The 16687-nt window shown below is 43.8% G+C and overlaps 1 protein-coding gene across 2 annotated transcripts; it reads right to left on the minus strand.

The window, feature by feature from the left end:
- Positions 1–2893: 2893 nt before the first annotated feature.
- On the minus strand, positions 2894–13725 carry KRR1 (KRR1 small subunit processome component homolog). Of its 2 annotated transcripts, none has more exons than XM_024212175.2 (10): positions 13648–13725; positions 9388–9563; positions 8936–9070; positions 8470–8595; positions 8292–8375; positions 7005–7061; positions 6089–6259; positions 5871–5948; positions 5599–5692; positions 2894–3626 (listed from the first exon to the last, which is right to left on the minus strand). In XM_024212175.2, the coding sequence occupies exons 1-10, from the start codon at positions 13718–13720 to the stop codon at positions 3484–3486; spliced, it is 1137 nt and encodes a 378-aa protein (XP_024067943.2). In that variant the 5' UTR covers positions 13721–13725; the 3' UTR covers positions 2894–3483. The 2 variants fall into 2 exon arrangements, with proteins under 2 accessions (XP_024067943.2, XP_024067945.2); XM_024212177.2 differs by having other exon boundaries at positions 9388–9560; positions 13648–13721.
- Positions 13726–16687: the final 2962 nt, after the last annotated feature.

Below are 16687 nucleotides of genomic sequence, written 5' to 3' on the forward strand. Positions count from 1 at the left end.
ATCTCTCTTTCTCCTAAGATGACAAAAGCAGCAGCCATTTGACTTTGGGAGAGAGTCCAACCTGAAATTTGGTCAGTCCTGTTACTAGGAATGTGTTGTAAGAATTTTCTCCTGAACCAAGTCTAGTTTGTTAAGTTTTAGCACTAGAAAGCATTTTATCTTTTTCTCTCTTGTAACCATTTCTGACGGTAATGCTTTGTACCTGTACTCATTTAAACTCTCTCTCTCTATACTTAAATAAACTTGTTTTATTCTTTAATCAAAACTAAGGCAGTGTGGCATTCCAATTGAATTGTTTGGGTAATTCCATTTAAAGTAGCAAACTGTTGGCTATTGTTTCCTTACAGGGGCAATAGACCTAACATATCTCAACTGTCCAGGAAAGGACTGGACGGTGCAGAATACAGATTACGGGGGAAAACTCAGGTCTGGGAATGTGTTGGGGTCATCCTGCAAGTGGTCACCAAAGCTGGTGGAAGCCAGAGTGTGCTGTCAGGCTGCAGCTCTACACAGACACTCCAAGTGCAACCTCCATGCTGTTTGGCTGCTTGTGAGGGACCCACGGTGGGAGCTACAGGATCAAAGCATTGAGGCACCCCAGGTTGCCCGGCAGGTGGTGAAAACCCCTCACTGGTCTGGATTGCACTCCAGAATGTCAGTCACACAGTTGCAAGGTATTTAAAGTTTTATTACAATCTAAACCAAAGAAAATCTCACTCCCGTACTTACCACATCCTTGCCCTTCAACCTCAGGTATTCTGACATCTCAACACACATGCAACTAACTAACTTAGGCTTATCATTATGACTGATTTTTTTATACTTACTTTTAAAGTAAATGCAAGGGAGTTGTGAAAATGTTCAATTTCAAATAAGGGGTCACCAAGCTGAAGAGGTTGAGCAGCATTGGTCCAGTAGAATGGTTCTTGCTTTGTATGCAAGTAATCATGGGTCCAAATCCCATCTACTCTTTCACAGACATGGGGGAAATGTACTTTATAAGGTCTATTACTTGTGGTATGTAGGTGACCAGACTAAATGATCACTAAATTATGTTCACTTCTGGCTTTAAAATCTACAAATCTCAAGAGTATGAATGGAATGCCAGCCAGTTGGTTACTCCTGGGAGTTTTATTTCAATTTAATCTCCATTTACTGAAATAAAATAAAAAGGTCCTGAACATGTTTACAAAACAAAAGGTTTAATTAAGAGAAAGGCCTACATACATTTATTAGTCAAAGAAAATGAACCGAATATTATGTCATCCCTTGGGTATGTCTACACTTACCTCCGGAGCGATCGATCCAGCAGGGGTCAATTTATTGCATCTAGTGAAGACGTGATAAATCGACTGCCGAGCGCTCTCCCATCGACTCTGGTACTCCACCAGAGCGAGAAGCGTAGGCGGAGTTGACAGGGGAGCGTCAGCAGTTGACCTATGGCAGTGAAGACACCACGGTAAGTACGTCGACTTCAGCTACGTTATTCACATAGCTGAAGTTGCATAACTTAGATCGATTCGCCCCCCAGTGTAGACCTTAGAAATAGCAAAAACTGAAGTAAAATGGCTTAAAAATGAAAGTTAAGAGATGCTTTATATATAACCCTCTACAACCAGGGCTCAAAAAATTAGGTACTTATCTTACAATGAACTCCAAAGGGCAAATCTCTGCATCATGCCTCATTCCCTTTAACAACCTTCAAGTTCAGTCTGATCAAGTCATCTGATCAGTTTAATCTCCACATTAAGATTTTCTAAGGTTTGTAGGTATTCCCTCTGAGTCATCAGGTCCTCGAAGAAACCAGTCACACCTACTCACTCAGAAAGTTAAATTAAGAATTGAGACTTAATAAATGGCAGTTCTGATGGTGGCACCATATGTTGCATGATGTAGGTAAACTACTCTTAAGAAAAATAAATTAAATGGTAACCAATAATTTTCACGAGTTAATTAGTAAGGGTAAGAACTAAATTTTAGTTACGCACTGCTTTGATACTGCCATATCCTTGTTCAACTTTGATCAGCTTAATAATTGTTCCAAAATTCTTTATTTTTAATGGAGAAATATATATATACATAAGTACTTCTATTATTGAGTTCCATGTGGGCTTGCCAGTTGAAATCAAAGTAGGGCCATTCTATGGAAGCAATCCACTTGCACAGAGCTCATTATAGGGCCTATACTTAGGCTAGGTCTACAATAGAAACAATTTGCCAGGACGGCTAGCCCGACACACCCACCTAGCATAGACCCTGCTTATACCAGTAAAATAAACTATACCAGCAAAACGATTGTATGCCATCATATAGCTGTAACTACACTCGGACTTTTGACAGTATACTTGTGTTGAGAAAAAAAAAGAAAACCCACACCCCTAGTCAGCATTACTACACTGGCAAGTTTCTAGTGTAGACTTAGCCTCAGTGAGTGAAGTTTAAATTTTTTAATTTCAACTTTATATGCAACTTGAAAATGTAAAAAGTACCTCCACATCACCACTCCTTTTCTGACTTATTTGTATTGGTTAAACCTTCTTTCCTAATGCCATTTTATAAATAAATAATCACATATGGCCAGCGCTGGATGATAGACCATCATCCAGGCCACCTATTTTTTTTATTAGTATGTTTCTCAAGCAGTTACTTCTCCTTCAGTATTTTATTCCCTTGGCCCAGAGTTAGGGTATAAAATGTCAGTGTCACGCACTGAAATTTGCATTCTTATAATGCTTAGTTTGTTTCAAATCTGCTTCCAGAAACTGAAGGAATTAAACAAGTGTCTTATGATAGGTACCTGCGTACTCTACATGGAAACAATGCCACATACATTGCAGTCACGTTATAATGTGTGGAAGACAAATAGTTAAGAAATACACACCACACGTATGAAAAATAAATATTAGCTCTGATAAACAGAATGACATATAATATATAAAAATACAACTGGTTGCTTTTACAAAAGTTATCAGATTTAACATCTCCATATCTGAAGCTTGTTATACAGTGTCAGTCTGTTAGAGAAACGTTTCTTCAAAAAAACCCAAAACAAACAATCCCCTTCCCCTAACATATTCCTGTCAAATTCTTATGGCCTAATGTTTAGCGTTCTGTACCAACCCTTCCACAACTTGCTTTTTGTATTATGCAATACTGAAAACCTTCATGTAAGGTTTAAAACTCCTAATCGCTCTCACACATATGATGTGAATGGTGAAAAGATACTATTGTACCTTTTCAGTTGTTTATGATGTGACAGAGGATACCAAATGATTTTCTTTTCAAGCTCCAAAGATTTTACACTGCTTATTTAGGTCCATAAATCCCCAACATATTCTCTTTGTCACAAACGTGTTTTTGAATCTTTTCATCAGTGTTCACTGGCAGTATAGCAACGCTGATAACCCCAAGTCTTAAATCTTCAAAGTACGAAAACAGTTCCTTTGCAAGTGTAAAAGAAATGCAAGTGTTCCAGCTGGCAAATCATTTCTTCTTCTTCTTTTTCTTTTCATCTGCTGCAATTTTTAATTTAACTTCTTCCACTGGAAGTGCTCCCAGCTTCTTTTTCTTTGCTTTCTTCACCTTTTCCTTGATTGCTTCAATATCAATTTTTGTTTCAGTAGAAGCTACACAATAAAAAACAACATACAAATATGAGAAACATCCCTCTTAATTTTTTTCCAGTATCTACTGGAAACAGTCTACAAAATGATTCCATGTTTATACACAATGAGCTGTGTCTAACAATGAACACAGAAAGAAAGAGATGGGGGGATGGCAGGTTGGCATGTGTGTTTTTGTCTTCCCCAGCCAGTGGCCTGTGCAAGCAGTGATTTTAATACCACATATAAACCAGAACCGTGGGATTTCCTGCGCCCGCCTCTCTCTTGGGCAGAAATCATGAGATAGGATCAAGTGTTCTTATCTCACATAAGCTACTTCCTACTTGAGCATAGGATTGAGCTGACATTTTTGGATCTCAATTCTTCTCTTTAACTTCAAAAATGTTTTTGTAATTTATTTTGGAAGGCTGAGAGATTTACATTAAGTATACCCAGTAGGTAAAAGTAGAGCTGGTAGAGAATTACTTGACAAAATCTTTTTTCATGAGAAAAATACCCATTTGTCAAAACCTAAATTGTTTGTGCAAAAGGGTTGGTTTTGATGAATTTCTTGTTTCTACATTTTTTGTTGAAAAAAGTTTCAAAGTTGCCAAAAGTGTCCCATTTCAACATTTTCTAAGTGAAAAATTCTGATTTTCAGTCAAAAACAACTTTTTGTTTAGCAAATTAAGTCGTAGTAAAATGTTAAAAATAAAGAAGGTTGAAATGTAAAAGTTTCAAAAATATTGAAACAAACATTTCGATTGAGCTCAACCAAATTTTTTTTTCCAGATTGTCTATTTGCAAAAAAATGTTAGAGTGTGACCTTTAGTTCCAATTCAGGATGGGATACTTTTTCAGCATCTCAATTTTTTCCCTGCCCAGCCCTTGAGCTCCTGGCCAGGGAGGCTAGCTCCCAGCCCCTCCCCTGCTGTTCCCTCTCCCCCGCAGCCTCAGCTCGCCGTGCTGGCAGCGCGGCGGCGTGGCTGGCTCCAGCCGGGCAGCGTGGCTCAGGGGCAGATTTACCAGTGAACACAGGGTGCCCTGGCACAGGGCCCCCCAACAGGGGGCCCCTGGGCCGGGCACTCGGGCAGCTCTGCACCGGCACCCGCCCCACGGGGAGAGGGGGACGGGCTGCACTGCGGGAGCAGGCGGGCAGTGGGGGTGGCGGGAACGCGGCGAACATGGGCGGAGGACTCAGAAGGAGCACCAGGTGGCCGCACAGCCGGCCGGAGAGAAGCGGAACTTTGAAGGGGAAAGCAGGCTGCCCCTGCTCCTCCTGAGTCCTCCACCCATGTTCGCAGGGCCGCATTCCGATAGGGGGTGGGGTCCCGGGGGGGGCGGTTAGGGGCGGGGGTCCCGGAAGGGGGCGGTCAGGGGACAAGGAGCAGGGGGGGTTGGATGGGCCAGGAGTTCTGAGGGGGGCAGGAGCCAGGCTGTTTGGGGAGGCACAACCTTCCCTACCCGGCCCTCCATTCCGCTTTGGAACTCGGATGTGGCCCTCAGGCCAAAAAGTTTGCCCACTCCTGCTCTAAGCGGTGTCTTTATGTTTCAAACATCGACCAAGTATGATTAGCAAGCTCATCTTTTCTTTTAATTTAAAGAAACTGTTAAAGTGGAAAAATCAGCAGACCTTCATAGCTCCTATTCTAGCGCACAGACTGAAGTAGCAAACACACCTTCTGCATGCCTGATGATCCAGTAGGTCCTCGCTAGCTTTTCTCCCAATGTCACTCTCTAGAGTCGACACTTTGTTACACTAAACATTCAAAGGCAGCACTGCTGTAGGCTGCTTCATCTATTCCATTGCCCCATGCAGCTCCACTGATGGATTTAAATAGTGAGGGGGCCTTGCACTGAACCTCCTCACCCACAAGGTGAATTTCATACTTAATGCTCCATATACCTCGGTTGGCTAAATAGCCACCAACCAAAGGAAAGTAGCTTTAAAAAAAAAACAGTAGAAAGGATTCTAGAGACAGGAAACAAACATTACCTTTTCTAGGTTTTACAACGAGCTTTTCCTTGGGAGGGATAAAAGCTTTATTTCTTTCCTCTTGTCTCCTACTAATGGCTTCTGCTTGTTTTGCCTAAAATACAAAAAAAAAAAAAAAAAAAAAAAAACATAAATTAAAAATAAAAAAAAAAAAAAAAAAAGTCAAACACTTGACTTACCAGTCACATCAGACAAAATGAGAACTGTACTGACAAAAAAAACAAACCCATTTTCTTTTTGCTGAAGGCTGAAACAAATCAGAACTACCTTACCTTTATCTCTTCCACCCTCTTTCGTTTCTTCTGGCTTTCTTTCAAGAAGTATTCACCACTTGCCAATTCTTTATCAACCTGTAAAAAACACATTTGTGTGTTAGAGACTGATACTGAGGAAGCATCCGGCATCAACTGATTAATGTTCCCAATTACTTACGAGCAAGATTTCAGGACCTTTCATCTTTCCTGTCGAATTATACAAGGCTTAGACTGACCTGGCTTTCTGGTTGCGGAGGTGGGAAAGGCGTGTACTCCTTCTTAACATTTTTCTTCTTTGGCTCCTTGCGTTTGTTCAAGTTCTTGTGTTTGAACTGAGGCAAAAATCGTTCCCAACTTTGTGTTCTTAGTTCAGGGTCCTTTGACAGCTCCCGTTTAATCATGAGAGTCTTTAATCATTTCAAAATATTAAAAAGAAATATTATTTAAAACATATAATTGACATACTTCCTAAGTTCAGTTATTTAAATACATAGGTGAATCACCTACACTCACAAGGAAATTCGGTGGTTTAAGCAGGAGCAGTCAAACATGTGAGGTAATTACATCTCTACCCCGATATAACATGAATTCTGATATAACACAGTAAAGCAGTGCTCTGGGTGGGCGGGGCTGCGCAATCCAGCGGATCAAAACAAGTTCGATATAATGCGGTTTCACGTATAACGCGGTAAGATTTTTTGGCTCCCGAGGACAGTGTTATATTGAGGTAGAAGTGTATGTCTCAAGGAGTTCGTTCTACAGGGGCTCAGAGACATTAACAGTACCAGGAAAGCTGCCTTGATATAATATTAATGAGTATCAAGCTGCTAATCATGGAGACACACAGATGAATATGCACTTTTCCTTTGGTGCTTTGTCAGGTACTGTTATGATTACACTGATTGTGTACCCTAATACACAGAAGTATATTCAAAGCAATATACTGCAAATGTTTCTTTAAAAAATTTCATTATAGGAGAAACCCTCAAAATAAAGTACCACGGGAATACTTAATTTATAAAAAGCTGTATCAGTTAAGGTGCCTTGTGACAAGGAACATACCTTAAGACAGAAAAATAGACAAAGATGCAACCCCTTACAAAATGCACAGTAATGTACTAGCCTTAATATAATACACCAGACCACACCCACCTTTATGTTATATATGGGATGAATATTCTTCATAGTGTCCAGGACCACTTTTCTAACCTAGGTTTAAAAAAAGGCAAGGGGAAGGGAAAACACAATCAATATTCTAAATTATCGTAAATGAAAGTCCTAAATATACAATGATTTCTTCAAACTCCTTTGCACAAGTGGAACTTTAGAGAAATATTTTTCTCTAAACCTTTTTGAATTACTTATCTTAAAACTAAATACTTAGTAGTTCCCCATAACAAAAGTAAAAAAGTTTCAGATAGAAATATGATTTTTAATTTTTTAAGTGATATCTTCAATTTTAAAAAGGCACAATTTACCACCACATTTAGATTTTTATCAGACAAATGGTTTACAATACCCACAATCAACAGAAAGGTTTCCACGAATGGTGTTATAATTCCAGTGGAAACAACTGCCTATAACATTCTCCTGCAGAGCTCGCAACTCAAAACAGCACTCAGTCTGACAGTGAAACCAGTTTCACTGACTCTGAAAAATACTGGTACTCATATACCTTTATATTTATTATCATCGTTTGTATTATTGTAGCACCTAGCAGCCCCTGCCACGGACCAGGAGTGCACTGGGCTAGGTGCTGAACACAGAACAAAAGGATGGCCCCAAGGAGCTCACACTCTAAGTAAGAGACAATAGATGGATGCAGACAGACAGAAAGACAGGGAAATACAAGGAAACAATGAGACGGTGTTGGTCAGCTTGATAAGCAAATGTCTCAGAGCAATATTTCCATCCTCATGAAACTCATGTATTTCTGCATTGTTTCTGCCCCTACTGTGTATGATGTAGGTTGACCCACTTTCCTTTCCGGCGATCAGACCGCTAAAAGCAGGAAGGGGTCAAGTTGAGTACAGATCCACATGTGACAGTCATGCAAATTATTCAACGAGTTAATGTGCATGCCAACAAATAATTTGAATATAACTATCAACTTCACCTGATGGTTAAACACTCTGTGCCCCAAGTAATGGCAGGGATAGCACATGGAAGGCAGGTGAGTACTGGGGTAGGTCAGATGGAGGCTATCTAGGGATGCTTGGGTTGGTTGGTAAGTGGGTGGGTGCTGGAGGGTTTAAAGAATGCTCAGGTTGTTGGGATGAGGAGTTGTCTTGGAAGTAGCTACGTGCTAGCTAGCTGCTGGGGGTGGGTAGGAGCTGGATCCTAGCTGGAAGGTTAGTGGGGGTGTGGTGGGATGGGGTGGGGTGGGGCAGGGCTGGTGGTAGGGGTCTATTAAAAAAGCTAGTGAGTTCTCTCTCTCACCTCTTTTAGCCCATTAAAAGGTCCCAGAGCTGAAACAGTGTTCCCCTGAACCATGATGTAACAGTTTGTTAACAGTTCCAGAGCCTACACAAAAAAGGGAATAAATAAGTATAAATTGGTGCTTAGATAAACAACTTCACACAATTAAGATCTTGATTATTACATTTGTAAGATGTACCTTCAGAGTGGATCCTTTTGGCCCAATGAGTCTTTGTCTTCTTTTTATAAATCTCTCTCTGTTTCTCACTAGAGACCCTATTTTAATGATGTCACACGCAGTGTCATCCTGAAGGATGCGTACTGCCTAAAAAGGAAAATCAAAGCTATGTTAGAAATAAAAGAGAAGAGCAAACATATAGGCAATCAGCACTACCACCAGCACTATGTCATTGTGAGCACAAATTCATCACTTATTACTAAATGAAAGTCAACTGAACACTCTGATTTAAGCACAGTTTCAGTATTCCCAGATGTACTTTTTCTTTTGAAAATTATATTTTATTCTCCACAACTGACTTTATTTGAAAATCATAAACTTCTTTAAAAATAGGAATGTAAAATTAACATAATTTAATATAGATAAATTCAATATTAAAGTTGAAATACTAAATAGTTGATATAAATTAGTGGCTTTAGCTACAAACCTGTTCAAATGGAACACTTCTTGCTAAAAGCTTTATTAAGTCTCTTGCCCTGATGATCACATATGGATCAAAAGTCTTCTTAGTTGTGGTGACAGTTATACTACCTTCAATTAAGTCCAACGTCGCATTCACATGCTGCAATATTTATAAAGAAATTAAAAATAATGGTCAATCACACATAGTCAACTGTCAGAAGAAAACATTACTATTTTTATGCTGGGTGCAGGTTTGATTCTAAACTGACTGTCAACTTAATACATTAAAATAAGAGTGCAGAATTCCATTCTAAATTCTTAAAATATGAATATATTAAGAAATATATACTTAAAATATTGTGAAAGTAGTGTATTTTCCTGTATGATTTTGCTTTAAATAATTAACATTATGTGTAATTAATCTTTGAAATGGCATAAAATAAGTTTATTTCATATATATCTAGGAATTATTCATACATGTTCATTCAAGGCTTTCTGCACCAATGGCCAACACTCCTTCAAGTAAGCTTCTCTGTATTTCGGAAACAGAGTTGCAAAGCTGCTTTCTTCCAGAAGCCCTCTAGGATTATCTTCTCTTGTAAAGGCTGGTTCTTTCCATCCATCAGGAACAGTGAGAAGTTCTGACTCATCTACTGTTACAAATAAAAAAAATCACTTGATTTAGAGTGCTTTTCCCTGCAACAATGACTAGTTTTTTTCCCATTTAATGATTACAAAAGGAACTAGATTAACAGTCCTAAATCTTGGGGTGGGTGGGTCTGATTTTTGGGGTGTGCTGAGTATCAACAACTCCCTCTGAAATCAAGAGTAGCTGTAGATGTACAAGAATATTAAAGGAGGAGCTTAAATTCCTTTATTTATTCAAGGAGCAGATAAGGAAGGTCAGTGGCAATGAAGACCTATGGATAAGAGAGGCTTCAACTTTTGGTAGTCTGTTTGTTCTGCTTAACAGATATTATAATAAAAACAAATGATTACCAGGCAGACAAGTTTAATGACAGTGTGTAGTTATTAGACATTTTTCTGTGCAGAAAACAAGAAAATAAGATTTGGTGACAGACATTTGTGGGCTAATTTTTATTTAGTCATTAGGGTTAGCTCTGAGGAGTGGGAATCCACAATAAAATTATTTAGTGTGTTGTTCAAACTGAGTAACTTAACATTTCTTTATTATCTGGAGTGGTTTCAGGGCCGGCACTTCCATTTAGGTGACCTAGGCGGTTGCCTAGGGCGCCAGGATTTGGGGGGGCGGCATTTTGCCGCCCTCGGCGGCAATTCGGCGGCAGGGAGTCCTTCCGCGCTCCGGGTCTTCGGCGGCAATTCTGCGGCGGGTCCTTCACTCGCTCCGGGACCCGCCGCCGAAGTGCCCCGAAGACCGGGAGCGCGGAAGGCCCCCCCCGCCGCAGAATTGCCGACGACGACCGGGAGCGCGGAAGGACCCCCGCCTAGGGCGCCAAAAACCCTGGTGCCGCTCCTGAGTGGTTTACAGAGGCAGGTGGAAAGGACAATCTGCCTTTAAGCACCTCACTTTAATGTTACAAAATAATTCATATCAACATTGTCAAAAGTTCCTCATAACTGGAGCAATTGGTGCAACAGAACTCTAGCAATCAAACCTGTTATCGGTGATGGCAATGAGAACACTTGCATTGCTAAATATTATGTATGTGACGAAGGGTAGGTCTACACTACTACTTAAGTTGATCTAATTTGTGTCGCTCAGGGGGGTGCAAAAGAAATCTCCCTGAGCGACGCAAGTTACAGAGACGTATGTGCTGTCCACACTTGCGCTATGTCAGCAGGAGACGCTCTCCCACTGACATAGCTTCTGCCTCTCACAGGGGAGGAATAACTGTGCTGATGTAGAACGGCATAGAACGTCTTCACCAGACACACTGCAACTATGCCAATGTAGCGCTTCTAGTATAGACCTGCCCTAAGTCTGCAAAACTAGGCCTTTATTTAGTGTAGTGTTTTAAAACAAACTGTATTCCCAAATGTTTGGCAAAGATGACCATCACAGTGGGAGTGGGAAATTGGTATAAATGAGGGAGAAAAGCAGAAAGCAGACAGTAATTCAAAATAATTAAAGACAGCCCTTCACCCCTAACATTTAGTTTACAGAGGACTGGATAATTCTTGGCCCATTTATGTCTGAAATTCTTGGTATTATTTGCTTACAAGTAACAAGGAGGTATTTGAAAGACAGAAAATCCATTAGTCTCCATGTTCCCACCCTGCTTCCTTTCTCTGTAACCAACTATTGGTGTCAGATATGATCTGAAGGTATATCTATACTTACAGTGGTGTGTAGAATACAGACACAGCACACCCAGCTAGCATGGATATAAATGGCAGGGGAGATGGTAAGGCACAGCTTCAGCAAGTAGAATGCCCTGTATGCCTGAACCCTCAGTGTATGTACCCTACACAGCTCTCTACATGCCCCATCAGTGCATCCCATGTCTACACTGCTATTCTTATCTGTGTAGTGTCCTATCACCTCCTTGCTGCCAGAGCCTTTACCCACCACAGTGAAAGGCTCTGGCAGGGGAGAGGCAGCACTGCTTCCCCCCCGCCAGAGCCTTTCACTGCAGTGTATAGCTAGGATTCCCAACTTTCTAATTTTTGAAAATCAGCCCCCCCCCCCTGCCGCCTCTCCCCCAAGGCCTTGCCCCTTCACCAAGGCCACACCCCTGCCCTGCCTTCTGCTCACTCCTCTCCCCTCCCCACATTGCTCGCTGCTCTCCACCTCCCTTCCTCTCCCACCAGCTGAACCCCCTCTGCTCTGGGGGGAGGTTGCCCTGGCTGAGCAGGGCTGGCATGGGTTCATGACCTGGCACACCCACCCACCCCCCGCAGTAACCGGACTTTTGGTCTCCAGTTAGTACATCTGGAAACCCTATCTGGAGCTACATATGTAGAGATAAATGTAAGCATAGTCTGCGTAAATGTAGACATGGTCTGCGATACACCCCTGGGGCCTGACCCCGGACAAGGGTCAGTCATTATAAATGTTATCTGGGGATGTCTGCGTGAGAAGCAACTGGGGTGAAGGGATTCAGATGCAAATTTTGATTTTATTCTGTTTATTATTTTTGGGGGGGAAAAACAGAAACAGGAAGCCATCCATGCCCACCGTACACTGAGCATCCCTACTAGCCACCCACCCTGGACCAGTTTTAGCCCTGTATCATTACCACATCCACTACTAGTAAATCCCTGTGCACACTCATTCTATGTCATGTCCCATTCCTGGCATGACTACAGAAGTGTAGTGCCACTGTGACTCTGGCTTACACTTGCCCCAAACGGATGTAGAGAAGACACTTGTTTGTACTAACACCTTGTAAGAGCAACCATTGCTTACAAGCAACATTTCCCCTGGGAACACTTTCCCTACTGTGAATTGTCCAGTTGGTAATAGCAACATAACCGCCGCATAAGACCAACATTTGTGACATTGTGATGTCACATCCGGGGGGAGATGTGGAGGCATGTAGAGGAGTTACCCCCCCAAACTGCATCTTTCCACTCCCCTCCTCATCCTGGCCCTTCAGCACAGCTCCAGGCACACAACCCTAGGGCACACTGCCCTGCCCACTTGCCCTGCCTGACAGAACCTCCATGGAGAACATGTGTAGGCGGGAAGTTCTGAAAGAGAGGAATTGGGGGGGGGGGGGGAGAAAGACAGGGAACTGGGATCAGAGGAGCACAGACACAGCTGGAAGGTTTCCTGCTCCCTTCCCCAGCATGTGGGGCTTGTGAACAGCAGAGGGTTGCTATATTGCAGTGGGGAGTATCAGGGACCCCTGTGCACTGAGCTGTCCCCTCCATTTCAGTTGCCAGTGGCAACATGTGGGTGTACTGTTTTGCAGTGGGGGGCCAGGTGACCCCCCCCTCCCCGGGCCACTACCCTGGGCCTCTCTACTGTCCATGCTAGGAGCCACCCCTTTCCCTCTCCCCCCCATTGCAGTCTGCACACAGTGCCGTCCCCAGCCATCCATCCCTTGCCAGGGTGGAGCATCCTCAGCAGCTGGGCTCACTCAGCCCGTTTGCCGACTAGGGGCTCCCCTACCCCATTCCGCCCAAAACTTGGGGTTCCCACACCCGCCAAGGTGAAACACCCTTAACTCTTCATACGGCTTTGGTCAGCCGCTTAGGAGCAACATAACAAAAGAGCACCGAAATGTTACTACTAAGCGTCTACTGTATTGTTCCCGCCCATTGACTCTCTGCCTGCAGCCCACGAGCAGGGCACAACACACGGCACCTCACTGCTGATGCTCAGGACAGGTCCCCGAGCAGCACGGGCCAGGTGTGCATGTTGCGGGGGGGTGGGGGGGCAGGGCTAGCCCGGCAGGGGACGGGGAGCTGGGCTGGCTCAGGCAGTGGATCCTGGTTGCACATCATGGGGTGGGAGTGTTAGTTTTCAGGTCTCCACGTGCAGCTCACCCCAACCGCACCAACTGCCTTACAGCAGGCCGCGTGCTTACTCTTCCCCCCACACAGGGATGAGCGCGAGCACAGCCCTCCCCGCAGCCCAGAGGGGCGAGCACACGCGCAGGCCCCCAGAACGAGGCGGCAGCAGCAGCAACGCGCCCCCCGGTGCGCGCGGAGGGGTCCTAGGCCGGCGCGCGGAGCCCAGGCCGAGCCGTCTAACCGCTCCGCCACACACGACTCCCGCTCGGATCCCGACGCGAGGCTCCCCTTTACCTGCTTTCTTTTTGCTCCGGTCCTTGGACGCCGGAGCCACCTGGCCGCTCTCTGCTTTCCTGGGGGCCGCCATGTTGCCGTCACCGCTGTGACCTCTCACCCCACGCACGAACGGACGCTCCGCGCGGTCTGGGCCTCTCCCCCCCCCCAGAAGCGTGGTCACTACAATCCTGCGGCTGGGCCAGTCGCGCTGCATGCTGGGGCTTGTAGTCCCCCCCGCCTGCGTGCTGGGCCGCGTGGCGCGCGCAGGCTTAGAACTACCGCCTCGGGAGTCGGGCGGCGGCCAGCTTGGGTTTCGCGCTGCCTAGCAACTGCATCTGGAGCGCCTGATCCATCCGCCCAGCCCAGCCTTTGTTGCCAGGGCCGGCTCTGCTGTTTTTGCTGCCCCAAGCAGCGCGCCGAATTGCCGCCGTGGACGGCGGGGGCAGTCTGTGTGCTGTTGGGGCAGCACATGCATTTCCGCGGCAGCTGCTGTCTTCAGCCGGAAGACAGAAACCGGCGAATTGCTGCCACGGGCAGCTGAAGACAGAAGCTGCTGCCGAATTGCCGCTGCCGCGGAAACGCACGTGCCGCCCTAACGGCACACGGACTGCCCCCACCATCCGCCACGGCAATTCGGCGCGCTGCTTGTGGTGGCAAAAACACACGGACAGCTGCCCCTTGCAGATTGGCGCCCCAAGCACCTGCTTGGAATGCTGGTGTCTGGAGCCGGCCCTGTTTGTTGCTTTGCACGTGGAGGTTCTCTCCGGGGTAGCGAGGTGTTTATTGGGTCCCCAGCGCTGAAATATCCAACTTAGCACCGCCAAAGAAACCACAATCTGGCCGTTTCTCTTTCAGTGGACCCAGAATGCCAAAAGACAGGTTGCTGAGTTGAGGATTTCATCAGGGCCGCCCAGCGGGGGGCAAGGGGCCGCAGGGGCCCCCAAGCGAATATAGTATTCTATAGTATTGCAACCTTTTTCATGGAAGGGGTCCCTGAAATTGCTTTGCCCCAAGCCCCCTGAATCCTCTGGGGGGTCCTGGATTTCATCACATGACATAATCTTCAATTAAAGATTAATTTTTAATTCTCAGAGACGCCAGGACAATCCTGGAGGGCTGGTAACCCTACGAAGCCAAGGAATTGAAGACACGTTTGCTTTTAATCCTGAAGTTGTGGACGTGTATGTTCATCTTTGTGTTTTCTGGGAACCTCTGAAGGCCTCATAGGAAAAGTAAAGCAAATGAACACTTGCAATAGCTATTGTTCCGGGGAACAATGTGAATACTCTACTAGGCTACAAACCATGAAAACAAATCACTAACGAAAATAAAAGAGCAGGAGTGCTTAAAAAAAAAGGTGATTCCCCCCACCCTGAAACTTAAAAAAAATTAGTTTTTGATGAGAAAAATTGATAAAATTTTACTTTTAAAGAAAGGAGAGGAAGATAACGAAGAAACATAAACCAAAGGATTTTAGGATTTTAACATAAATGAAAGTTTTCTGGCAAAAATTTGTTTTTTTTTGGTAAAGGTATTTTCTATAAAAAAATAAATGAAAATTCAGCTCTCTCTATAAAAGTTAATTAGCGAGATGACACCTCTTCATGTACTCTGCTTTCCTGAAAGAGTGGGAAAGTGTGGGGACTGGTGGACTGCCAAATGTGATTAAACTATTCTAGTACTCCACTTAGGGTATATTTATATGTACAGCGCTGCAGTGGCACAGCTGTGCTGCTGTAGCGTGTCTAGTGAAGAAGCTCTGTGCTGACAGGAGAGAGGTCTCTCATCAGCATAAAAAACCCACCTCCCGTTGACATAACTCGGTGCACATGAATGCTTATGTCGATGTAACTTATGCTCAGGGGGATGGAATATTCACACCACTGAGCAACGTAAGTTTTGTCGACATAGACTGTAGTGTAGACATAACCTTAGTCTTTGACACAGTTATAATTAAATTTCACATGCTGGTAACATGCTTACTGTACACAATGCACTATATTCTGTACTAAACCATTTGAAATAGCATACAACAGGGTAGAATGTAATCTTCAGATTTAGATTTAAGTCCTTAAAAGTAACATACATGTTATAAATTGCCATCAGTATGCTGTCATCGTAATATAGCCCCAGGGTTTGATACTTGTATATGTGTAGCTAAACAAATAGAAAAAGACAGCAGCAGCACCAAGTGGATTGCTGCTGACTAACAGCATGACTGACTGCGGCAGCATTGCAGGATGTGGGTATTGCAGCCAAATGATCAATGAGTAGGGTTACCAGATAGCAACTGTGAAAAAACGGGACGGGGGTGAGGGGTAATAGGCGCCTATATAAGAAAAAGTCCCCAAAAACGGGACTGTCCCTTTAAAAACAGGACATCTAGTCACTCTATCAATGAGTCATCATGGTTGCATTTCCACAGGGTAATATGATCAAGCCGTTATAGGTGTTGCCTGTGCTGTATCTCTTCAGAAGACAGAGGACTAAATTCTGAAGTGTTGTCAAAATGGCAACTTTATTTTAACAAGGAGTCCTTGTGGCACCTTAGAGACTAACAAATTTATTTGGGCATAACTTTCGTGGGCTAAAACCCACTTCATCAGCTGCATGGAGTGAAAAATACAGTAAGCAGTATAAATATTACAGCACGTGAAAAGATGGTAGTTGCCTTACCAAGTGGGGGGATCAGTGCTAACAAGGCCAATTCAATTCACTTTTACCTTAATTGAATTGGCTTTGTTAGCACTGACCCCCTCCCCCCTCACTTGTTAAGGCAACTCCCATCTTGTCACATGCTGTAATATTTATACTGCTTACTGTATTTTTCACTCCATGCAGCTGATGAAGTGGGTTTTAGCCCACGAAAGCTTATGCCCAAATAAATTTGTTAGTCTCTATGGTGCCACAAGGACTCCTTGTCATTTTTGCTGATACAGACTAACATGGCTACCACTCTGAAACTTTATTTTAATAGATATTGTGGAGATACTCTTCTATTAAGAAACTTCAAAGATCTGGTGAAACTGAATTTAGGCTAAAGGCTTTGGTTTTAGGT

This window comes from Terrapene carolina, unplaced genomic scaffold (assembly GCF_002925995.2).
Source record: "Terrapene carolina triunguis isolate 2854851 unplaced genomic scaffold, T_m_triunguis-2.0 Scaffold68, whole genome shotgun sequence".
Taxonomy (NCBI): Eukaryota; Metazoa; Chordata; order Testudines; family Emydidae; genus Terrapene; species Terrapene triunguis.